Here is a 27283-nt window from a genome sequence, read left to right as displayed (position 1 = left end):
TTGAGCTTACTCTTTTCGTTTGTTTTTTAGTCTTTTTACATTTTCGGACTGTGAAGGTTAAGATGATCCCAAGGGGAGTGGCAAAAATATGGTTGAGGAGTGGAGCGAGAGAGTGGTGGAAGGGGAGAGTAGGGGAGGGGTGTGCAGAGAGGCAGGAAATAGGGAACAGGCTGAGAGGAATGGGCAGGAACACACTTAATGCTCCACAAAACTTGACATCCTCGGGCGACTGATGGAGGATGGCGGTCACCGACAGCAGAGGCCAGGCATATCAACCTGACCACAACGTTTTTTTAATGGTGCTCTGTAGAAGGGATGGAAGAAGGAATGAATGCTGAGAACTAATGGTGCAGTCCATTAGGTGAGAACTACTGGTGCAGTCTATTAGGTGAGAACTACTGGTGCAGTCCATTAGGTGAGAACTAATGGTGCAGTCCATTAGGTGAGAACTACTGGTGCAGTCCATTAGGTGAGAACTAATGGTGCAGTCCATTAGGTGAGAACTAATGGTGCAGTCCATTAGGTGAGAACTACTGGTGCAGTTCATTAGGTGAGAACTACTGGTGCAGTCCATTAGGTGAGAACTAATGGTGCAGTCCATTAGGTGAGAACTACTGGTGCAGTCCATTAGGTGAAAACTACTGGTGCAGTCCATTAGGTGAGAACTACTGCTGCAGTCCCATTAGGTGCAATATGGATTTGTAAAAGGAACAGTGCAGTGATGTGAAATTACACTTTTATAATTAACCTAAAGCAATCAGACATATTCTTACTTCAGAGGGGTTAAATGTGGAAGACACATTTCAGTTGAATGCATTCAGTTGGTCAACTGACTAGGTTTCCCTTTCCTTTTTATATTTAGTCGCTCCCAGACTTCCACCACCATAAAAATACTTTTAGTCAGCTGAAGCAAACAAACAGTTTTTGTCTGTAACTTTTTTGGTTATTGAATTATTCACCAAAATACTTTAACATTTACAGACGTTTCTGTAAATTAGAATATATGATATTGAGTCTATCTACTAGTTTAACATTATTGGACAAATAGAACCATCTCACTGGTTGATTCAACGTTGTTTCCACGTCATTTCAACCCAAAACATCTATTTGATGAAGTTCACTCAACATGGAAAACTGATTGGATTTCCAAAAAAGTCATCACCCAATGGCCATTTGGTGTTTTTTTACCTAAAAAAATAAATGTACTTATCATATATCATATATTCTTATCAAAACAAGACATTGAACTGACGTCTGTGGGATCCTTCTCATATTGCATCCAAATAGCAGATTCATCCTCTTACATTAAGAGACAACCTATTTCAGCAGATTGGGGATTGTGCTAATGTAAGCGGTTTAGCTTGGCTAATTTAGCTGTGGGTGTGATATGAGTGTGATTAGTATTTATATTACACAGCCACATTAGGCAGTTTATTCTTGTTATGTACGGCACTCTCTTCCCTGTTTCAAATACATGATGGCATGACACGGATGGATACCATCTGGCATCAATATTGGCATGAGCAGTATCTGTGATTATTGCCAAAGACAGCATAAACAAGGGTTCTCTATCATTATCTCTCTCTCTCTCTCTCTCTCTCTCTCTCTCTCTCTCTCTCTCTCTCTCACACACACACACACACACACACACACACACACACACACACACACACACAGACACACACACACACACACACACACACACGTTTCAGTTTCAGAAATAAACACCTGCAGTCACATACACACATACTATACAACAAATATTTTTTACATCTCAATGGAGTACACCGTTAAATGAATGTCATTTATGGATCCCTGGTTTACAGCAATAACAACATGTGCCATTACATTTGATCTCAGTGTTTGTTATTGTATGCCATTATGTTCACTTGAAGGTGTGTGTAGCTCAATTATAATGTGGATCTTGCTGAGAGAAGAGCCAGATCATGCTGGCTGAGCATCACATCCCTGTGCTATTTCATCCAAATGGGAATGGAACCCACAGGGTTTCTTCCACCTCTCCCCTGTGAGCCGCCTGTTGCTCCATGGCCTGGCTGCCCCTGAAGGAAAGATGGATTGCATCAGGAGGACAGGGCACTACCGACCCTGCCCTTTACAAACACACATGCACACGCATGTACACACACACCATCTACTCCATTGTCCGCCTCATCCGCAGGCCGCTAACTCAGATACACTGACAGGGTATTTAGCGAAAGGTCGGCGTAAAGAATCGGACAAATCCCTCTTTAGAAAAACATGATTCCTACTCATCTAGTTCTGCAGAATGCACACGTCCAGTCTATCGTTTAGAGATTTACTCTTTCTGTTCTTCTGTTTCTTACACAACCACCATACACACACACACCATTGGAGGTCGGTGCTATTTAAGATGAGGGAGACAGTTTATATTTTTTATGAGCCTTATTTCTATTACAGCATACTGGATGACTGTCATTCATATTCCATTCATCCAGCTCAATGTAACATCAATAGGTTTAGGCTGCTACATGATACTCTTATTTTCCCTCTACCCAACATGAGGTTGCTACAACCTAGCCAATTAATGAAAGTTTACAACGTAGGTGCACACAGGTCAAGAGGAAGATTTGAGGTGGCAGACAGTGACATATGGAGAGACAGTGACACATTCAATACCGCCTTGCACAGTCTTCCCTGCATCTAGCGGATCTACGGTGTAATCATTAGTCCAACAGTTGCAAACAAGAGTTTCTATTGGACAAATTCAGGTATGTTTATCCCCATTTTGTTCCATTTGCAAAACATTTTTCAACAGAATGAATACACATAAACAGAGTTCACTTTCATAGCAGACACTTCGTAGTCCTTCTCACATTTCCACTCTCTCCTACATTTTACTCATTTAGCAGACACTCCTATCCAGAGAGTACTTAGTGCATAGTATATTTTCTTTGTACTGGTCCCCTGTGGGAATCAAACCCACAACCCTAGCACTGCAAGCACCATGCTCTACCAACGGAGCCACAGTACATGGGACTCTCCTTTGCTCACCTTTTCCCTCCACTTCTGGACTTCAATGTACAACACATCAGCTGTCTGTGACCAGGCAAAAACAAAACCTTTCCAAGCCAAACCACATAACCGCTAACACCTATATCATTGTCACAATTTTAGGTAAAGTAACATCATAGTCAACATAACTAATAGAACTAACACATTAGTAGATCCGCTACTATCATGCAGCACAGTAAGCAGTCAGTAAGCAGTTTAGCAGTTACACCGGTGGGCCCCGTGTCAATAATTGAGTAAAACCAAAAGCTTACCTTGACTAGGAAGAGTTCCGTTCCAATGTTGGATAGTCATAGTCAGAAAGCTAACATAGCATCCCTCTGTTTGAGCCGGCTGTTTGAGTTGGCAAAACTAGCCAGCAGCATTTGCTAGCTACTGTAAGTAAGTGGAATTTTGAAATCGCTCTCATTTTTCAATTTTTGAAAGAAATTCATTTGTTCCAAACTGTTAAACTATTGTCTTTCTCTCTCTACATTTTAATTACTATGTAAGTCTGAGAATCATGAGCATACTAGGTTTTGCATTGAAGTCAATGTACCCAGAGGAGGACAGAAGCTAGTTGTCCTCCGGTACACCATGGTGCTACCCTACAGAGTGCTGTTGAGGCTACTGTAGACCTTCATTGCAAACCAGTGTGTTTTAATTAGTTATTTGGTGATGTGAATATATTTAGTATAGTTTAATCTAAAAAGGATAACTTTTTTAATGATTCACTATTTTTATTTGTATGAAATTCACTGAGAAGGATGGTCCTCCCTTCCACTGAGGAGCCTCCACTGACACACACACATACACATACATGCACTCTCTCTCTCGCTCTCTCGCTCTCTCGCTCATTTGTAGGAGCCTAATGTGATTTCCTACTCTGCCAGGGCTTTCCACGACCTTATACGATCATTTCAGGTACCGTCGTTGTCGTCAACGTTTAATGAATGACTTTAGGGTTTGCACCGTGTGAGAAGACTTCCTTCCAGAGATGTAGTCACACAGAAAGTTAATCTTGGTCAGAAGTCAGTAAGTGTTTGTAAGGCATAACAGAGGAGATTAGAAGACAAAGGATATAGTGGCTGTTCTGCTGTTGTATTGTAAAGCAGGTTTTGATTGGTCAGGTCATAGGGAAATATTTTGTTCTAATTCATTCAGTTGTCAAGGTGGAAAACAAACCGGTAAATAACCCACCCACGCAGTACCTATTCCTCTCACCTTCTGTGGCCTCCCTTCAGCCTTCCTCCCTTCCCTTCCCTTCCTCTCTCCTCCTCTTCTCTTCTTCCCTCTCCTCTCCTCCTTTCCCCTCTCCTCTTTTCCCCTTCCCCTTCCTCTGAGTATGCACCAAGCTTTCCCCCATCATCCCTCATCCCTCTTTAGGTGTGAAATGTATTGGTATTCTGCGGAGCAGAGAGATGGGAGGGGAAAGTGACACAGCCAATCTAATAGAGGAGGCGGTCATGCCTGATGTCTGTCAAAAAACATATTTCTGAGGATCAATCCGTGAAAATACCCAGCTGTCACATCCAATGAGCTATCCCTTTTCACAGAAAAATGTCTTCATGTAGTTGCCAAGCCCTGCTATGGCTCGGGCTCAGACTCAGGCTCCGCATTGAGGAAGTGAGGGAGATGCCAATGAAATGAACCCAAAACCCGGGACGATGGTAGCGTTCTGGGTCTCTGGAGCTCTGCAGCCAGCCAGAAGCACATTATGAATGTCACAAGAGGAGTGAAACTTACAGTGGTGATTTTAGAATGTAAATCTTGATGGGGCAAACTCAGCATCTTTTCTTTTTAGATGCATGCCAGCGAAGCCACTACACAACATAAACAATACATTAATTGCACTATAATGGTGACAAACCGTGCCCACAAACTGTTAGGGCCTACATAAAGCTGTGCCAACAGTGGAGCTTTCATTTCAGCACCATGGAGTGAATCCTTACCACCCCTACACCTGGCGGAGCCTCGTTTAGCAGAGAAACAGCTCATTCAACCACATTTACTTGCTTTTTAAAAACCATAGCTGATATGGCTGATTTGCTTAAATAAACACATTTTTTACTGGCTCCTTGTGGATTTGTGTTACTTGATAAGAACCACATTCTCCTTCAATAATAATGAATGCCAACATGAGTTCACTTTTGAACCATACACAAACATTTTTACATTTATGTTCAGTAAATTCACAATGTTTATTCTTATATCATTAACAGCTCTAAGTATAAGTGCAAGCAAACGAACTGCGACGAGATAGACCTATTCGTTCAGCGACAGGAATTCAGAGAGATGTTCAGATAAATTCAGAGAGATGTTGAGGCCTGAACTTTACTCTTCTTTAAGTCACAACACAGAGAAAGAGAGAGAGAGAGATGGAGGGAGGGAGAGCGAGAGCGAGAGCGAGACGTGGACTCAGAGGTTAGCCTACTGTTTGACATATTGTGTCATGTGGTCTAAAAAGCAAGGAAAATACAATCACGAGGATCCCCTTTTATAGACAATATATCGACGCACAGACAGCACATTAAGCAAACAAAACAACCCTTGCAATATCAATTGGAATTACATGTGTTTATTACTGAACATTTTTTGTATTTTTATTTTTTTTAAGGGGAAGTGACTGTCACTGGCGAACATGGTTACAGACCCAACAACATTATCCCTCCTTGTGTAGAGAAGCACATGAGGTGATTATAATACACAAAGTAAGCAAAAAAATGATATGCATCATTCTAACATTACCTAAATTATAAATAAGATACTAATGTGATAGCCATATAAGAAATATAACAATGGCATAATGGGAGGAGGAGCGGATAAGGGACAAGCCGTCATTTCGAATAAGACATGAGCAAGCTGAGACTGATGTAGCCTATTTGCCTATTATTTCATCCACACAATTTAATGCACGCTATGATTCTGGCAAGCACGTACTGTACCTACTCTCCTCCGTCTGTTGGTTGTGAAGGTCACGGCTTGTCTGTATGTGGCGTCTAGCTGAGCCACAACGTTAGATTTCCCCAGTTTAACAGCGCTGTCTACTTGTGATGCACAATTTTCATGTTTTGAGACAGTAAGCCACTGCTTCCTTCCACATTGTTGAATTTGCAAATCCGACTTGTTTTTCAATGTTTATGTAAAATGGTCCAAGAGCACCGAGACTCATGATATTGACATGATCAGTCCAATCAAAGCTACGGGAGATATAACATGAATTGACGTCCTTTTATCTGTGGCCAATGACCTTGAGCCTTATTGGACGGGCATTTCTACTGTCAATCCATGTTAACACCTCAGGTGGACTTGAACTGCTTAGTTCTCCCATAGATTCAGCGGTGATGTAGTGTCCCCATGAGTGACAGAACCCTGAGCCAATCACAGCATAACCAGAGTACGCTCTGTGCTTTCGCTGGCTGGCACCACAGAAAGCACTGTGCTATTCTGAAACAGCTGCATTATGGAGCTGCCTTACTCAAAGAAAAATACCGTGTTTTTATGCTGCTTTAATAACTCAAGGATTTTAAAAAATGTATTTTTACATTGTTTGCTAAACTGATATGTGACACAAATAAATGCTAGAATTACATGTAAAACTGGCCAACTTTTGTATTGTTATTATTATTTTTTAAACAGGTGGGGCTGCCACTGGATAGGGGACTCTTTCACCACAGCTGATGTCCCTTGAGTGCAAGAAAGAGATGCTGTGCTTTGTTTCTCCTAGATTCTACACTTTGCATTGGTTTCAAACACACACACGGACACACACACTCACACACTGGATCTTTTTGGAGGGAATGTACCCATTTTATCTTTTAACCCCCGCACAGTGCGCAGTGTGCCCTTTTGCTAATACTTACAGCACAGAAACTGGCAAGGAACTGGGACCTTGATGGTTTGAGTGAGTCATATCCTTTTAAAAAATGCATTTAATTCCGTTAAAGTCTATCAATTCCTGTCATCCCTCTAAGGTTTTTTAACATGCAGACAGCGTAGCATGCTCAGTCGCAAGGACAGCTCAGTCCAGCCCAGTCCAGCCCTCTGGCGCGGATCTTTCAGACACCGACCAAACGAGTCCTGAGGAGAGACGTTTTGTCCCTTTAACTCTATTATCACTTTTAAAAATATTTTAACACATTGATGAATATTTAAAGCAGATTCATATTTCACCGTGGCACACCGCATTCAGGAGATGAGAAAAAAAGAGAAAAAGCAGCAGAAAAAGAGAGAGAGGAGAGAGAGAAGGGAGAGAGACAAGAGAGAGGAGAGAGAGTGAAAGAGACATTGAGATGCAGGGAGAGTCACCTCTTCTTCTTCCAACATGCAGTCTCGCTAGTCCTCTGCCTCGCCCAAGTCTCTTCTCCTTTCCTCTCCTCTCCTTTCCTTTCCTTTCCTCTCCTCTCCTCTCCTCTGATGCATAGTCAGTCAGAGGACAGTGTAGTGTGTGAGAGTCCAGTACTGTCAACCAGTGTTGTGTCAGTGGAGTTCTGTTGGGGGAAAGCGCTGAGTCATGATGTGTGTGTGTGGAGAGAAGGAGAACGATGAGTTGGTAGGCGCTGTCAGGGGACGTTCATCTCAAACCCATGAGACGGATCATTACGAGTTCACACTTGCTCCAGTGACTCAATCCTCGACTCTCCCCTCTGCTCCCTCCTTTGCCCCGCAGACCCAGCCGAGACTCTTCTGCATTTGCAAGACACTCCACACTTCGAAGGGGGGGGTGACGGTTTTGTCGACAAGCTCCAAATCATTTGAGACTAATTTGAGGTCAAAGGTTTACATGGGATGGACATCAAACGTGAATGAAAGCCATTGCTATCAAACAGTATATGAGCACCGCTGAATGATAACCACGCAAGCAGCACATGAGGAAAAATGCACCCTCAGCAGCCATTCTATAGCGCTTATCTGCAGTTCACCGAGTACGATATGAAGGATTGTCCTCGCAAACCATAAACTCTTAGGAGCCACTCAAAGTAATTCAAAACTCATCATCCACAGAGTGGCTTCATTTTTTTCACCATGCATTAAACTAATTCATCATAGTCTAGGGCCCTATCGGCTTCCTCAAGAAACAATATCTTGTGAGGAAGAGACAGAGGTTTGGCCAGTGATCTGATTAGACTGCTGTCCCTGTAAACCTTATAGGGCTCCAAGCAAAAGAGTTCCCTGTTAGAACTCAAGCTTTGTTCCATAAATATGCCATTAGCAAAATGCATAACAGGAAGGACTTTTATATTCCAAACGCTGCTCCCTAATTAACGTTCCTGCACGCCTCACAATGATATTTGCATATTAATATGCAGTTAATGCGCCACGGGTGCTGGATAAATAACATCAGTTACAAGCGTTCCTCTACTTTTACAGATACCAGCTGTAGAGGAAAAAACTGGAAACAAATGGAGCATTTATTTGGCGAGCTGCAGTGCAATTTGTAACTATGTTAAATTTTAGTGCAATCATGTTTACATTTGCATTGCTTAAAGTTTTTCATTAGCATTTTCAAGTAAGGCTTGTTTTAAAAGGAAATGTTCGGATGGAACTGAAGAGCGAAGGTTTATGTCTGTATATTAAGCCTACTGACAAACATTTCCCTTGGAGCCATTCCCAATGGGCAAAACTGCTGCAATGACATCAATCTGACTTTCTGACAACATTTTGTCTGCTGGGTTCGAGAGTGCAGCATTGAGCTGCATAAAGAGAAAACATCTGACTAGATATACAGGTATAGGATCTTAATTTGATCACTCTTTTGTTGCGGATCATTTTTCTGTACTGCAGGAAATGCAGTTGAGCTTTGTGATGTGCATAAATGTAACACAGGTTTATGTGAACAGCATTGCAATTTTCATGTAGCCTACTTTTGGCCAGCTAATAGCCCAATCACCAATCAAGCAATATTGAAATTAAAACGTTCAAATTATTATTATTCTGTGACAATATAGGTCAAATTAAGATCCGTAAGGTACGCCTTAGAGCTGTAATAAAGTATGGGATAGATTGCACAATATGAGCCATTGAAGGGAATGCATTGGCACGTAGGAGCATGTGGAGGAGAGTGAGACAGAGGGTGGCGCTGTATTCTGATTCTATGGAGGGAAGTGTTGGTCTTCAAAGGGTATAGATGAGTGTGATATGAGAAATGGTAACCATGGACATATCTTTTCATGAGGATGAATGGCAAATCAGCCATATCAGCTATGTTAGGTTATGTTACTGTAAAATGTCAAACATTATGGGTCCGTTTCCCTGACACAGATTAAGCCATGTCCCTGACTAAAAACACTATGGAGATTCCCATTGAGAATGCTTTTCGTCCAGGACATGGATGTGATTGTGGGAAGTCTGTGGTGCTGTGGGGTTAATACAGCTACACAACCGGTGATAAAAACAGAGAGTTAAAAAACATATTAACGTTCAAAATCGATAAACATCAAACACACCAACCCATTTACAGAGATCGAACTTTACTGAAACACTTGGCACACAAACTGAAAGGTAAAATAATAAGGTATTGATATTCAATCAATCAGCAATAAGAAGAACAAGAACCTGAGTCTTTCTTCTCTTCCTTCTTTCTCACCTCTTGTTTTCCCTATCTCTTTCCATCCTCTGCCAGACCAGTCTCAACTAAGCTTAAAAAAAAGGAAATATCCTCCTCACTAAAGCCTGTGAAATCCACATGTCAAGCTGAGCTGAGGTGAACGCTACGGCCTAGACAGGACACTATGGTGACAAGTGTTCTTTTGACCGGAAAACAATATGACCGAGTGTAACAGTAACATTAACTAGTATAGAGAAACGCCAGACCAGCCTGGGTTAGCTGGGGAGGATAATATGCCTGTCTAAATTCTTCATGACTTATCTCTTCTTCTCCCACTCTCGCTCTTCCGCACTCTCTCTCTCTCTCTCTCTCTCTCTCTCTCTCTCTCTCTCTCTCTCTCTCTCTCTCTCTCTCTCTCACTCTCTCTCAAACTATCTTTCCTACTCTTTCTCTCTCTCACTATCTCTTGCTTTCTCTCTCACTATCTCTCTCTTTCTCTCTCTATCCGCAGTCTCTCTCAGGCAGGCTTTTCTCTCTCTCTTCGTCTCATCTCACTATACTGCTAGTCTCTAGGTTTCCTTTTCTCTTTAATACCCTTTTCAGATGTGGGAGCTGCGTTCAGTTTCGGAATGATTCCTTTTCATTGAGTCTCTTGCCTTCTCCCTCTGTTTCTCTTAGATCTCAGCAGGGACCTGGCAGGCCCAACTTCTACAGTGTTCTCTCTCTCTCTCTCTCTCTCTCTCTCTCTCTCTCTCTCTCTCTCTCTTTCTCTTTCTCTGTCTCTCCCTCTCTCCCTCTCCACTGCTCCTGTGTTGTTTCTCTTGATTTTTATATTTACAACTAAGAGACATGGATTTCCATTTCATAGTAATCATCCAGTGCTCATCTGCCTTTTATTAATCTTACTGTAAACTGTGAAATCCTGCTTGTTAATTGATTGATTTCAATTCAAATTTCAAACAGCAATGGGGTGATTAAGCAGTATCTGTGACTTTTTTAAGAGTCTTCTGCATTTTTGTTCATGTGTCAGTGAATATATTTGTGTGTCAGTGAATGTGTGTGAGTGTGGAACGCCCGGCTTCCCAAATCCCCCCTCACTGGCCGCAGTGAACTAACCTGCAGCAATATTCACACCTTTGACTTGAAAGTGTGAGATGAACAGCCTATATCCTAAGTGTTGCGTGCCATTGCTTGATAATCACAGAGACTGCCTCATGGATGTCGTAATCCTGCCAAGCCAATAGGGACGAGATTCGAACTGACAGTGAACCGTACGTTACCGTAGGATACACATATAATGCATATAGAATACACACATCCACCATATAGGAAACACACAGCCCTATTTAATACATGCGCTTTAACATGCGCACATGCACACTCAAAACACACGTGCAGACACACACACTAAAGCCATGTCATACCTGTATATGATGCAGGCACAGTCTCTACACGTACCACAGTTCTCTATGTCTTGGCCTGTCCGGTAGGAGTGTCTCCTGGAGGGGAAAAACAGATGACATCATCACCACGGGACCATAGCATCCGTCACCTTGGCTTGAGTCACAGGAGAGACCATGATGTGACAGTAGTGTGTGTGTGTGGTGAAAAAGGGATTAGAAATAAGCAGGATCTCAGTTTTACCATCCCTAGCTAGGTTTCATCACTTCCTCTGAGAAGTAGCTAGCTCTTATTTTTTTAATCGTGATGAAGTGTTTCCTCAGTCCCATGATTCTCCTCCAGCTAACTCCTCATCTAGAATCCCACTCCTGATAATATCTTATGAATGATTTCCCTCAACTGACTCCCTGATGATTACGCAAAAAGTGACTCACTTTATCTTCAGGGACAAATTAATGCTGATGAGGTAAATGTCTGAATTCATTACATGTAGATCTCAGAACAAGAGCCCTTGTGAGAGAAGATGCAGTGCTTCTACAGGCTTTAATAAAGACGTGGACTGGGACATGTTTCGTATTGCGTCAGACAACAACATTGACGAATACGCTGATTCGGTGTGCGAGTTCATTAGAACGTGCGTTGAAGATGTCGTTCCCATAGCAACGATTAAAACATTCCCTAACCAGAAACCGTGGATTGATGGCAGCATTCGTGTGAAACTGAAAGCGCGAACCACTGCTTTTAATCAGGGCAAGGTGTCTGGTAACATGACCGAATACAAACAGTGCAGCTATTCCCTCCGCAAGGCTATCAAACAAGCTAAGCGTCAGTACAGAGACAAAGTAGAATCTCAATTCAACGGCTCAGACACAAGAGGCATGTGGCAGGGTCTACAGTCAATCACGGACTACAGGAAGAAATCCAGCCCAGTCACGGACCAGGATGTCCTGCTCCCAGGCAGACTAAATAACTTTTTTGCCCGCTTTGAGGACAATACAGTGCCACTGACACGGCCTGCAACGAAAACTTGCGGTCTCTCCTTCACTGCAGCCGAGGTGAGTAAGACATTTAAACGTGTTAACCCTCGCAAGGGTTTTTTTTTTTTCTTTAGGATTTTGCCTGTGCTTAGCTGTATTCAGTTTATTGCTATCCTAAAAAAAACTCCATAGTCCTTGCCAATGACAAGCATACCCATAACATGATGCAGCCACAACCATGCTTGAAAATACAAAGAGTGGTACTCAGTAATGTGTTGTGTTGGATTTGTCCCAAATATAAATTAGCAATGTCTACACTGCACTTCGGATCAATTTGATGTTATTTTAATGGACAAAAAATGTGCTTTTCTTTAAAAAACAAGGGCATTTCTAAGTGACCCCAAACGTTTGAACGGTAGTGTATGCATTAATTTGTGTATGTTCATTACCCATTTTGTAATGTTATGAATTTACAAAACATACAATATGTTACAAAATTGGAAAAACATACAATGTGTTACAATTTGCAAAGCCTTAGGGGTTAGGGTTATGTTTAGGAGTTGGTTATTAGCTAAAATGCTAAAGGTGTCCGTGATGTGATTCGATCTTGAAACCTTTGGGTTGCTATACATTTGCCTTATACAAATTCTAGCTTGGTGACTAACGTTAGCTAGGCTAGGGGATACGGTTAAGGGTTAGGGTTAGGGTTAGGGTTAAGGTTAAAGTTAAGTTTTAGAGTTAGGTTAAACGGTTTGGGTTAGGGGAAGGGTTAGTTAAAAGGGTTAAGGTTCATTTGAGTGTCCTGGATTTACTTTACTATGTTACGTCTCGTCTATGAGACCAGGCTGAAATATGTTATCCCACCCAGGCGTTCACATTCGCAACCACAGTACATTGATGATTACACCGTTCATGATTACAGACTTTTTCCTCCATAGACCACATGCATGTCTTCTCTCCAGGAGATTTCCCCTCTCCTCTGATCTACCATGTTGGTATGATACCGACGGTGGAAAAATCCGTAAACAGCTTAGAAATGTGGGAAGTAGATTAATTAAAGTGCTGATGAGAATCATAAAGGGTTTACACTAAGAGCCTGTGCCGCAACTAAACCCAAAGCCTGCACCCGCATGACCTCATCATCAGCACTGATCGCTATTGCCGCCCATTGCAATGAGGAAATTATATAGAAATGATGTGTAGCCCCCCCCCTCCGAAAAAATATATACAAATAAATAATGTGCGTATTAATTTCTCATTTGAAGTTTTGAAAATTTGGTTGGGAATATGAGAAAAGTTTTGACTTGTTGTTGACGTGGTGGATTTCATCATTTGGATTTAATCTCTCTCTCTCTCTCTCTCTCTCTCTCTCTCTCTCTCTCATCTGGCATCTCCTCACACCCTCCCTGCTTCTCCTCTCCTCCTCATTTTTACCAAATGTACATTTCATTCTGTCCGCCCAAAGTATTTACAGCCTCACCATGCTGGGGTTGGCCTATAAATAGATGGGCGGTAGAACAGGAAAGCTCAAACAAAACAAACGTCCATCTGTAATATGAATAACACAACACATGCTGGATTATAACAGGGCTGCATGCTGTTGGTTTTTCTATCTTCATCCGAGGAGTGACAGCTACCAACAATAACCCTCGATTTGATTCCAGAATGAGAAAGGAAATGTTGTCGTGCCAAGCTATGATCACATTGTATACTCTGGGGCTGATTAATTTTCACATTGGACAAATCTTTGCACAAACAATAACCTCTCGAAGCAGAGCTAAGAGCATTTATGTGTGACATTTACTTTCTTGTCCTTTGTGTTTCTGTGCTTCGAGGCATTCCTTTATTCTTATCCTTACCTTATCTTTTCTATAATTCCACTAACCATTCTTCAGTTTTCTTAATTTTTTCCTCCTCTATCTTTAAAGTAACCAATTAAATAGCATTTTTGTTCTCAGAATTCTGTTAGGCTTATATAATTACAGTAGCGGTGAGAGGGTAAAATCACTGGGGAAGCCAAGCCTGGAAAAAATAGCCATATGACAACCTACAGTATGTGTTGTGATAATTGCTTTGTTTGCTCTATAACCTGTGAGTTCATATGCCTTGCCACCGGGATATATAGGCCTACGGCCGAGACAATAAGAAGACACAGTGGCAGAATAAATTCAACCACACCTGTGCTTTTTCACAAAACCAGAGAGCAACATCTGCCCGGTGAAGTCCACAAAGCATATTGCATGTAACAAACAGTTCGATAACCTACAGTATGGTCAAGCAAGGTAATGTTCCCAACATTTTCGGACCACCTAACAACTATTGATTTAGAACCACAGAGAATTCACAAAGAATACAAGAGCTGCCTCCACTATTCCAGCACCATTTCAACATCATCAAATGACCTACCATTATGTATGGTCCTGAGTCTAATACAGTGACAACTAAAATACCCCAAAACGATTTAGTCAAATCAATGTAAGCTAAAAATTATGTGGCTGTCCATGGTACTGATTTCTCTGTCTGTGTCTGTGTGTGTGTGTATATGTGTGTGTGTCTATGTGTGTGCACATAGAGAAATGCCAATGCCATCCTCTTCTCTTTCATGCTGCCGAAACGGTCTATGACTCTGTCATACAGTTCACGCTTTTAGTTTTTTTGTCCTAGTTACCTGGTTAAAATTCTTGCTCGCTAGCCTAACTTCCTTTCATGGGCAACGATGAGCCAGCTAGTTAACATTAGCCTACTACATCTAGCTACATATTGAACTTCCATCATCTCAGGCAAGGGGCACAATGTATGAATTTATGGTTGGATCAGAGTCACTGTTATAATCATTGGCCAGTACGAAGAATTAAGTAACACCACAATCCAAAACCCTATCTCCATCTAAGAATGACCAATTTTAGCTAGCTAGCTAGCCACCAGAGGACAACACAATGAGATGCAACAATTCAAGTTTTTGATGTGATGTGATTGATGTGAAGAAAAATCCAAACTGACTTCCCTTGACATTTTTTTGGGGGGTGAGCCAGGGCCATTCACATTTGAGCTCGCTCAGTTTAGTTCAACACTGATTGGCTTTTATTTGATACTTTTTGGAACAAAGCAGGCGAAATGCTCATTGGTTTCCCTTGCATTCAATGCCATGGGAGGCAACAAAGTAATACTGTTTTCCAGACATCATCAGATAGATGGGCTACACATACATGAACAGAGGGCCGCTGTTCTGCTCGCTCAGATGCTTTCTCTGGTGAGATATAATCAGCATCTTGTGAATTGAATGAAAATTATGACAAAATATCAATTATTTTCTTGGTCCATTTTTGGGGGAAGCAAGGCTTATATACGCGACTGTATAATTATAATATTGTCCCCAAGCAAGCATTATGTATGGTCCTTAGTTTTCATGGTCATCGCCCTTTATTTTTAATTTGTCAGGTCATATTCAGAGCACTAATTGGGAACAAAAAGGTAATTGCCGATGATCTGTGTTGGCTCAGTGGGACTCACTCACCCATCTCTCTCAGCCTCCTTCTTCTCCAGGTCCTGAATAACGTCCAGCAGTACCTTGATGGTATTCTGGCTGGTCTCCAAGACCCCTTCCAGGCTGTGCAGCTGGGTCTGCAGGCTGCGGATGTCGTGCAGGGGCCCGTTGGGGCCCATCAGTTTCTCTGCCACCCAGGTGGGATCCAGTTTACTCCTGGCCCCTGACACCAGCCCCCCCAGGATTTCCTGCACCTGCCTCAGTGTGTCTGCCTGGATGGAGGTCAGGGGCCCGGCCGAGGAGCCCCCTCCAGAGCCAGAGCAGCCCCCGGAGGGGTACTGGCCTGGGGGGAAAGTGTGCTGGCTGCTGGGGGTGTTAGGCCCAGAGCAGAGTATCTTATGGAGGGCACCAATCTGAGCCCCCAGCTGAGCCTGAGCCTGGCCCAGGCAGGTGGGTCTGGGGATGGCCTTGGTTGGCGAGGAACCCTGTTCCCCCTGGTTCCCCTTCAGAGGGACCTCCGGGGTTGTTTGAGCTCTGTGTTTCAGAGAACAGGCTCGGGGACAGTGCACAGGTGACCCTGATCTCCCTGACTTCTCCTTCTCACTCGGTAGCCTGAGTAGGGGCGCCCGGTGGCCTGGGCCTGAGGTGCAGCTCACCCCCTCTTTGCGTGGGGTGTATGGGGGAGGTGGCGGGGGTGGCGGTGGAAGTATCCTTCTCTCCCCTCTACACTCCCACTCTATCACCCTCCTGTCCTGAGTGCTGCAGTGTTGGGCCTGAGGTGGGGGGGTGTAGGGGGGCGCAGGCCGAAATGTGGAAGCATAGAGGGGCACAGTTTTTGTGGGAGTAGCGCAAGATGGACCCGTTGGAAGTGTATGGTAGGATTTTACCATTGGAGGTGGGGAGTTGCAGCTTTTTACGATGGGAGAGGGAGAGGAGCAGTATTTTATCGTTTGGATTTGAATGTGGGCGGAGTAGGAAGGAACTACTGGAGGTTGGGAGAAGCAGGATGGTATGGTCTGAAATGGGGGGTTCCCAGGTGGTATGGTCTGACATGGAGGGTTTCCAGGGAGTATGGTCTGACATGGTGGGTTCCCAGGGGGTATGGTCTGACATGGGGGGTTCCCAGGTGGTATAGTCTGACATGGAGGGTTCCCAGGGGGTATGGTCTGACATGGGAGGTTCCAAGGGGGTATGGTCTGACATGGGGGGTTCCCAGGGGGTATGGTCTGACATGGGGGGTTCCCAGGGGGTATGGTCTGACATGGGGGGTTCCCAGGGGGTATGGTCTGACATGGGGGGTTCCCAGGTGGTATGGTCTGAATTAAGGAGATGTAGGGAGGGACGGTTTGGGTTGTTGGGTGGCACAATGTCACAGTTGGAGGTGGAGAGGTGCAGTAGATTACTGCTTTATTTAAGGAGGAGCAGGGTGGGGCAGTTTGTGTTAGGATGGTGCAGGGGGCTATAGTTGGAGTCGAGGTGGTGTGGCAAGTTGGGGCTGAGTGGGGGGCTATCGTCGGGGTGGTGGAGAAAGTTGGAGCTGAGTAGGGGGCTATCGTCGGAGTTGGATGCGGGGTGGTGGAGAAAGTTGGAGCTGAGTAGGGGGCTATCGTCGGAGTTGGATTCGGGGAGGTGGAGAAAGTTGGAGCTGAGTAGGAGGCTATCGTCGGAGTTGGAGTCGGGGCGGTGGAGAAAGTTGGAGCTGAGTAGAGGGCTATCGTCGGAGTTGGAGTCGGGGCGGTGGAGAAAGTTGGAGCTGAGTAGGGGGCTATCGTTGGATTTGGAGTTGGGGTGGCGGAGAATGTTGGAGCTGAGTAGGGGGCTATCGTTGGAGTTGGAGTCGAGGTGGTGGAGAAAGATGGGGCTGAGTAGGGGGCTATCGTTGGAGTTGGAGTGGGGCAAAATTGGGCAGTGTAGGGGGCTAGAACATGAGTTTGTTTTGGGTCGAGGCAATTTGGGGCTGTGTCCGGATCTATCATTGGAGTTGGTGATTGGGTGGGCCAATTTGGAATTGAGGCTTTGGTTGTAGTTGTGGTGGTGCATGTTGGTTTGATTTGAATCAGGGAGGTACAGGGTGGAACAGGTTCAGTTTGTGTAGTGTGATGTGGAGTGGTTTGAGCTTTAGATGGAAGCACAGTCGGAGGAAGCACAGATTTTCTGGGGGGAGATGTACAGGTGGACTCATTCTGGGAGACGCAAGGCAGAACCACCAGAGGGGGAATTTCACAACGTGGATGGGTGGAGGTTAGCACAGTTTTAGGTAAGGAGGCATAGTGAAGCACAGTCTGAGTTTGGGAGGTGGAGGGCACAGTAGGAGGTGAGGAGATAGAGGGTCTCAAAGTCGAGGGAGGTGGGAAGGTGGAGGGACAGTCAGTTTGTGTTTGGGTGGTGCAGGCCTGCACAGACAAGGGAGGTGGGTAGGTGGAGGGTCCCACAGCAGAGGGAGATGGGGATGTGGAGGATCCCACAGTCGAGGGAGGTGGGGAGGTGGAGGGTCTGTCAGTTTGTGTTTGGGTAGTGCAGGCCTGCACAGTTGAGGGAGATGGGGAGGTGGAGGGTTCCACAGTCGAGGGAGGTGGGGAGGTGGAGGGTCCCACAGTCGAGGGAGGTGGGGAGGTGGAGGGTCCCACAGTCGAGGGAGGTGGGCAGGTGGAGGGACTGTCAGCTTTTGTTTGGGTGGTGCAGGCCTGCACAGTCGAGGGAGGTGGGGAGGTGGAGGGTCCCACAGTCGAGGGAGGTGAGGAAGTGGATGGTCCCACAGTCGAGGGAGGTGGGCAGGTGCAGGGCTGCACTGTCAAGGGAGGTGGGGTGTTAGGAGGGGAGACACAGGGACTCTCCGTCTGTGTTGGAGTGGTAGAGTAGGACACCTCCCTTCCTGGGTCACTGATTGCATTGTTTATGCGCCTTCTCCTCCTCACTTGGGACGGAGTTGCACTCCCCTGGCATTTAGGAGGGGAAAAACAAGTAGAGTTATGCCAGGAAGAGTCCATGTGATTCCCAACAGCAAGGGAGCTAGCGTTAGCCTCACTAGTCCTGAGGCACTGGGTTTGGTTCACCAATCCCTGCTTAGCCTTAAACTCAGGGCCGTTTCCATCTCTGGATGCAGGCTCTGAAAGGTAGTTGTGGGTAGTGTAGTACTCATCATGTTCGTTGTCCTGTTTGTCGTCCCCATCCACCCCCACCGAGTCCCCCACGCTGCGGACATTTGAGAGCACGGAGGGCTTGGGCTTCTGGAGGCGGGGGGAGGTCTGGATGGCCATGCTAGTGCACTGCCTCCGCGAGAGGGGCAGCGTGAGTGAGCACGGCAGTGGGGGTGATGACGGTGGTGCCCAGCAGCGGCGCGTGGGCCCTGGGGTTAGCGGGTGAGGGGGCGCCCGAGCCAAAAATGCCGCCACCACCTCAATGGTGTCTGCCATGTCCCCTCGGACTGCCCCCACCACCGAGGCCTCCGTAAGCCATCCTTGGGGGGCCATGGGGCTTGTGGGGCTGTTCTTCCGGAAGGGGTGGGGGCTGTCACACTCAGCGGCAGTCTTCTGGTAGCTCTTGGCTCCAGTGGTCCCGATGCCTAGTCCATCCTCCAGGTCTTTGAAGCGGACCTGCTGGGTGCGGTTGCGGCGGCGCTTTAAGCGGCTCTCGATATCCGGCGAGTCGCGGTTCAGCAGCACTGAGCGCACTGTCATGGTGCCAGGCAGCTTGTCGGTGGTCTTGCTGTTGGTGTGTTGGCCAGTGACCAAGTGATTAGTCTCTTTGCTCACCATGTCTCCTGTGGTGTCTTGTTCTTTCCCCCGACATCCACAGTCTCTGCAGGCCGTTTGATGTGATGAAATCCTCTTTCAGAGAGTAATTATATTTGCAATTTGTCTGTTGACTATTATTTATTCTCTATGACAATGGATTATCGGTATTATCGGATTTGTTGAGCTGGAGTGCCATCAACAAGCAGATCTGGGGAGACAGCTGTAGCTTGTTGGTTTGAGTGATCATGGAGATGATTGGAAATAACTGTCACACTGCAGTGCTGTTTGTCCTGTCATCCCCCTTCTGCAGCACTCCAATGGACTAGTCCTTCCTCAGGTGTGTGTGTGTTGCTCTGGATATCTGACTTCCTGAGAGATGTAACCAAAGCCAGGTGGTCTGTACTTTGCTCAAACTACAGATAGAGAGAACTGTATCCTGGACTTCATAAAATAAGTCTTCAGGGTGAACCAGATTCTCATAGTCCACAGAACTTCATTTATTTATGGTAATAGTCCACATAGAGTCCTGATTTCCTTATAGATCTGTTCTATATAGCCACATTAAATGTATAATTGATATCAGCACGTTAAACATGGGAGCAAGTGCCAACTTAAAGCATGGCTCAGATCTCCCTCATACAAAATCTTCTTCTAAAAGAGGACATTTCACATTAAATAAGTGTGAAGACCCAGAAAAGAGCGGTGAGTGTGAGAATGGGGCACACAGTTCTGTTGCATGACTCCTGGATACTGTACAGTCAGCTCCAACTTAGTCTTAATAATATCCCAGAAGATCGTGACGGGGGCACGGTACCTACCGACAAATAGGCATGACTCCCCTGAATACACTATGTCCAGTCTTCCCATCAATGAATCTGCAGGCTTGCCTTTCCAACCCACTATTGTCCCATGGGGCTGGAGGGAGATTGGATTGCTAAGGAGTGGGATAACGTTGTGTGACTCCCCATAATGTTCTATATTCCTCTTTTGCTTTCTCACATTTTCTCTCTCTCTTTCTCTCTCTTTTTTTCTCTTCCGATACCTCTTCTCAGTGACTCATCTTCCACTCATTTTGCTGGATAACAGGATAGCCCAGGTTCCTGAGGTGACCAGAGAGAGAGAGAGACAGACAAGAGATAAGACAAGAGATGAGACAAGATAAATAATCAGCGCCCCCTCCACCCCCAGGCATTTACCTTATCTAGAGAGAGAGAGAGAGAGAGCAATAGAGAGAGAGAGAGAGAGAGAGAGAGAGAGAGAGAGAGAGAGAGAGAGAGAGAGAGAGAGAGAGAGCAGATGAGCTCCTGCATTTTTCAGGATGTTTTTACAAAAATATAGATTTAGAGTTAGATAAACGTGGATTTTTCCACAAGGACATATACAGGATAGTACCCTCCACAACATAACATTCACTCCAAATCAAAACTCCAAACCTACAACCTGATTTTGGACGACATTTCCTGGAAGAATTCCTACTACCAAAGATTCGTATTTCCAAGCTTCACAGCAAATGCTCTGGCAAGCAAACAACAGTAACCTAAAAACACCATCCAACCTGGAACTGAGTAAGTAATGTTTAGTCTGAAGCTACTTTTACAGCCATGAAAAAAAATACATTACAGTGTTATATTTAGCTTTATAAGGACTGAATGCTAAGTTAAGGCTACCAAGCATGCTAGGACAGAACACATCTGACTGCAACTTCAATTAGCACTGAGGTGTGAAGTGAGAGTTGTCAAAGCCCTTGAGCCCAAAAGTGGCAGGAGAGTTTCACAGCCTACCCCACCAAAATGCAGAGGTCGTTGAAGCCCCCTCCCTCTGTTCAGAGGTCATTACAATACAGTACCGTTTGGATGTAAAAAAAATGATAAGGCATGAAAAGAATACAAAAAGAAGCTCCTTATGGAAAACCAAGAGACACTTTTTGCTGACTATTATTAAAATGGGAACATAAGCAACTTCATCTTCCACACAGACCATCCCCTGTGCAGTGATATATTAACACACTACCCCTTTGTTAAGGGGGGGGGGGGTGTTAGCGATGGGTGGAAACTTAGGATATTAGACAACAAGGACTCTGAGTCAGCCAATGTCAACCTGTGCAAGTCTGGAACAGTAATGATACAGGGCAACCCCAAACAGTTTCAGTCGGACTTTCACATAATCAAAGAGATAGCTCAGCAGGATAAGCTCTCTCTTGTGAAAGATACCCCCACCTCGAGCGTGTCAGACCAGATCTCTTCATTATATAACCCCACAGATGAACAACTCAAAGCGGAAAGAGAGACATATCTGCACTCTGGACTCTGGACTGTGGTGAGACAACATCAACAGGAGAAAGAGCAGGAGCAGGAGAAGAACAGAGCACTAGAGGAGAAGGTGAGAACGATGACGTGTGACAGAGAACAACCCATTACAGAATTGGCTACCCCCGCAGAGAAGCCAGCAGAACAGCTCACCTTAGACCCTGACCATAGCCTCGGCATCACAGCAGGACAGAAAAATGAAGAAACCAAAGCCCAGGGCAACCCACCCTCTCTGATAGCCTTCCTGACAACCCCCGCACACCCACTTAGGACATATACAAGCCACAGATTGTACTCCTTATGGACTCAAACTGGAAACTTATACAAGAAAATATACTTTTTCCCAAACACACAGTGTCTAAACTCTGATGTCCAAACAGCAAGCACACCCTAGAACCTTCTGCCCGAGGACCACTAGGGTCACCCAGACACATAATAACCCACACAGGCACAAACAACCTGATAACACAACAGGAAAGGGCAGCCACAGCACTCAAAAAATAGATTAAAAAAGACCAGGTTCACCTAAACAAGGCAGCAGTGCCCACCTTCGCATTGACCCTAAAGGACCTACATCAACACCCACACACCAAACCAATCAACCCCCACCCCTCCAAGTTAACCATGCCCACACCCCATTTAGGCTCACTCAGATCAGACCTATACCCCTCCTGCCCAGCCCATGTCCCCCACTCCTGCAAAGAGGGCTTCAACATGAAAGTCACACATAAGCCCAGGCCGTGAGCAGGCAACCGAATAAGCTCTACCCCCACTCTTACACTAGCCCAAGCCAATGGCATGTACCAGATGCTCAGCAGACTCTGCTTACACTTGGTCGAAGCACACAACTAACAACATTGGACACTTTATGGAACACATAGCCTGAGGCCATCTAAGGCCTGAGGTCATCTACCTTTGGCCTAAAGAGCAGGAACCTGGACCTCCCAAAATACATCAGAAATATAGACATTGTTACCCTCCCGGGTGGCGCAGAGGTTAAGGGCGCTGTACTGCAGCGCCAGCTGTGCCATCAGAGTCCTGGGTTCGCGCCCAGGCTCTGTCGTAACCGGCCGCGACCGGGAGGTCCGTGGGGCGACGCACAATTGGCCTAGCGTCGCCCGGGTTAGGGAGGGCTTGGTCGGTAGGGGTGTCCTTGTCTCATCGCGCACCAGCGACTCCTGTGGCGGGCTGGGCGCAGTGTACGCTAGCCAAGGTGGCCAGGTGCACGGTGTTTCCTCCGGCGCATTGGTGCGGCTGGCTTCCGGGTTGGATGTGCGCTGTGTTAAAGAAGCAGCGGCTTGGTTGGTTGTGTATCGGAGGACGCATGACTTTCAACCTTCGTCTCTCCCGAGCCCGTACGGGAGTTGTAGCGATTAAACAAGATAGTAGCTACTACAACAATTGGATACTACGAAATTGGGGAGAAAAAGGGGTAAAATTCAAAAAAATAAATAAATAAAATGAAATATAGACATTGTCATCCTACAAGAAACATGGTATAGAGGAGATGGACCCACTGGTTGCCCTCTAGGTTACAGGGAGCTGGTAGTCCCATCCACCAAGCTACCAGGTGTGAAAAAGGGAAGGGACTCAGGTGGTATGCTAATTTGGTATAGAGCAGACCTAACTCAAAACAGGAACATTTTACATTTGGCTAGAAATTCAAAAGGAAAATGTCCTCCTGTGTGCTACCTATATCCCCCGATTAGAATCTCCATACTTTAATGAGGACGGCATCTCCATCCTGGAGGGGGAAATCAACAATTTCCAGGCCCAGGGACATGTGAACTAGTCTGTGGGGTCCTAAATGACAGAACTGGACAAGAACCTGACACCTTCAGCACACAGAGGGACAAACACCTACCAGAAGGTGACAGCATTCCCTCCCCCATATGCCCCTCTAGGCACAACAACATAACAAACAAAAACGGGTCACAACTCCTGCAGCTCTGCCGCACGCTGGGTATGTACATAGTCAATGGTAGGCTTCGGGGGGACTCCTATGGTAGGTACACCTTAAGCTCATCTCTTGGCAGTAGTACTGTAGACTACTGCCTCACTGACCTCAACCCAGAGTCTCTCAGAGCGTTCACAGTCAGCCCAGTGACACCCCTATCAGACCACAGCAAAATCACAGTCTACATGAACAGAGCAATAGTCAATAATGAACGTGCGTTGAAGATGTCGTTCCCATAGCAACGATTAAAACATTCCCTAACCAGAAACTGTGGATTGATGGCAGCATTCGCGTGAAACTGAAAGCTCGAACCACTGCTTTTAATCAGGGCAAGGTGACCGGAAACATGACCGAATACAAACAGTGTAGCTATTCCCTCCGCAAGGCAATCAAACAAGCTAAGCGTCAGTATAGAGACAAAGTAGAATCTCAATTCAACGGCTCAGACACAAGAGGTATGTGGCAGGGTCTACAGTCAATCACGGATTACAAAAAGAAAACCAGCCCCGTCACGGACCAGGATGTCTTGCTCCCAGGCAGACTAAATAACTTTTTTGCCCGCTTTGAGGACAATACAGTGCCACTGACACGGCCTGCAACCAAAACATGCGGACTCTCCTTCACTGCAGCAGACGTGAGGAAAACATTTAAATGTGTTAACCCTCGCAAGGCTGCAGGCCCAGACGGCATCCCCAGCCGCGCCCTCAGAGCATGCGCAGAGCAGCTGGCTGGTGTGTTTACGGACATATTCAATCAATCCCTATCCCAGTCTGTTGTTCCCACATGCTTCAAGAGGCCCACCATTGTTCCTGTTCCCAAGAAAGCTAAGGTAACTGAGCTAAACGACTACCGTAGCACTCACTTCCGTCATCATGAAGTGCTTTGAGAGACTAGTCAAGGACCATATCACCTCCACCCTACCTGACACACTAGACCCACTCCAATTTGCTTACCGCCAAATAGGTCAACAGACAATGCAATCTCAACCACACTGCACACTGCCCTAACCCATCTGGACAAGAGGAATACCTATGTGAGAATGCTGTTCATCGACTACAGCTCGGCATTTAACACCATAGTACCCTCCAAGCTCGTCATCAAGCTCGAGACCCTGGGTCTCGACCCCGCCCTGTGCAACTGGGTACTGGACTTCCTGACGGGCCGCCCCCAGGTGGTGAGGGTAGGCAACAACATCTCCACCCCGCTGATCCTCAACACTGGGGCCCCACAAGGGTGCGTTCTGAGCCCTCTCCTGTACTCCCTGTTCACCCACGACTGCGTGGTCACGCACGCCTCCAACTCAATCATCAAGTTTGCGGACGACACAACAGTGGTAGGCTTGATTACCAACAACGATGAGACGGCCTACAGGGAGAAGGTGAGGGCCCTCGGAGTGTGGTGTCAGGAAAATAACCTCACACTCAACGTCAACAAAACTAAGGAGATGATTGTGGACTTCAGGAAACAGCAGAGGGAACACCCCCCTATCCACATCGATGGAACAGTAGTGGAGAGGGTAGTAAGTTTTAACTTCCTCAGCGTACACATCACAGACAAACTGAATTGGTCCACCCACACAGACAGCATCATGAAGAAGGCGCAGCAGCGCCTCTTCAACCTCAGGAGGCTGAAGAAATTCGGCTTGTCACCAAAAGCACTCACAAACTTCTACAGATGCACAATCGAGAGCATCCTGTCGGGCTGTATCACCGCCTGGTACGGCAACTGCTCCGCCCACAACCGTAAGGCTCTCCAGAGGGTAGTGAGGTCTGCACAACGCATCACCGGGGGCAAACTACCTGCCCTCCAGGACACCTACACCACCCGATGTCACAGGAAGGCCATAAAGATCATTAAGAACAACAACCACCCGAGCCACTGCCTGTTCACCCCGCTATCATCCAGAAGGCGAAGTCAGTACAGGTGCATCAAAGCTGGGACCGAGAGACTGAAAAACAGCTTCTATCTCAAGGCCATCAGACTGTTAAACAGCCACCACTAACATTGAGTGGCTGCTGCCAACACACTGACTCAACTCCAGCCACTTTAATGATGGGAATTGATGGGAAATGATGTAAAATATATCACTAGCCACTTTAAACAATGCTACCTAATATAATGTTTACATACCCTACATTATTCATCTCATATGTATACGTATATACTGTCTCTATATCATCTACTGCATCTTTATGTAATACATGTATCACTAGCCACTTTAACTATGCCACTTTGTTTACATACTCATCTCATATGTATATACTGCGCTCAATACCATCTACTGTATCTTGCCTATGCCGCTCTGTACCATCACTCATTCATATATCTTTATGTACATATTCTTTATCCCCTTACACTTGTGTCTATAAGGTAGTAGTTTTGGAATTGTTAGCTAGATTACTTGTTGGTTATTACTGCATTGTCGGAACTAGAAGCACAAGCATTTCGCTACACTCGCATTAACATCTGCTAACCATGTGTATGTGACAAATACAATTTTATTTGATTTGATTTGATTTAATGAGGCATCAAAGCCAAAGGAACTGAATAATATTAAGAAATGCTATAGATTGAATGAAAGTAGTTTAGAAACCTACCAAAAAAGAATTAGGCAACAACACATTCAATCCCTTTTAGACAACGTCGTTGACAAAACGTTTATCTATAATAGTGAATGTGTAAACTTGGCAGTAGAAAACCTAAACCGTATTTTTGACCCCTCAACTTCCCTATCAAATCTAAAAACGTCAAACAGAAAACTAAAAAGAAAATGAACAACAATTACAAATGGTTTGATGAAGAATGCAAAAACCTAAGAAAGAAATTGAGAAACATCCAACATAGAGACCCAGAAAACCTGAGCCTACGCCTTCACTATGGTGAACCACTAAAAACCACAAAAAAAATATAGAAAGTGAAACACTAAAAAAATATAGAAATAGACTAAGGAAAAAGAAAAATCAGCACGTCAGAAATCCGCTCAATGTAATTGAAAAATCCATAGACTAACCACTTCTGGGAAAATTGGAAAACACTAAACAAACAACAGCATGAAGATTTATCTGTCCAAAATTGAGAGTTTTGGCCCAAAAACAAAGAACAAACAGCAAAAACATATACATGACAAAATACAAATATTAGAATCAACTATTAACGATTACCAGAACCCACTGTGTTCTCCAGTTATATTGAATTAACTACATAACAAAATACAAACCCTCCAACCCAAGAAGGCCTGATAAAATATACAGACAACAAATTATCTTTAAATATAATTATTTGGAACCAAGGACTGATCACCCCAATCCACAAAAGTGGAGAAAATGTTGACCCCAAAAACTACCGTGGGAAATGCCTCAACAGCAACCTTGGGAAAATCCTCTGCATTATCATTAACAGCAGACTCGTACATTTGATCAGTGAAAACAATGTACTGAGCAAATGTCAAATTGGCTTTTTACCAAATTACCTTACGACAGACCACATATTCACCCTGCACACCCTAACTGACAAACAAAACCAAAAAAAAGCAAAGTCTTCTCAGGCTTTGTCGATTTCAAAAAAGCTTTTGACTCAATTTGGCATGAGGCTCTGCTATACAAATTGTTGGAAAGTGGTGTTGGGGAAAAAACATACAACATAATAAAATCCATGTACAGTTGAAGTTGGAAGTTTACATACACTTAGGTTGGAGTCATTAAAACGCACTCCACAAATGTCTTGAGAACAAACTATAGTTTTGGCAAGCCGGTTAGGACATCTACTTTGTGCATGACAAGTAATTATTCCAACAATTGTTTAGACATATTATTTCACTTATAATTCCCTGTATCACAATTCCAGTGGG

The 27283-nt window shown here is 45.0% G+C and overlaps 1 protein-coding gene across 1 annotated transcript in view; it reads right to left on the bottom strand.

Moving 5' to 3' along the window:
- LOC139422793 (protein INSYN2B-like) overlaps positions 1–27283 on the bottom strand; it is a 57578-nt gene that overhangs the window by 11907 nt on the left and 18388 nt on the right. Inside the window, exon 2 of the mRNA XM_071174148.1 lies at positions 11002–11076. Coding sequence (XP_071030249.1) covers positions 11002–11076 — 75 coding nt within the window. The remainder of the gene's footprint in view (positions 1–11001; positions 11077–27283) is intronic.

This window comes from Oncorhynchus clarkii, chromosome 12, assembly GCF_045791955.1.
Source record: "Oncorhynchus clarkii lewisi isolate Uvic-CL-2024 chromosome 12, UVic_Ocla_1.0, whole genome shotgun sequence".
Classification (NCBI taxonomy): Eukaryota; Metazoa; Chordata; class Actinopteri; order Salmoniformes; family Salmonidae; genus Oncorhynchus; species Oncorhynchus clarkii.
This window is presented reverse-complemented; position numbering and strand designations above follow the sequence as displayed.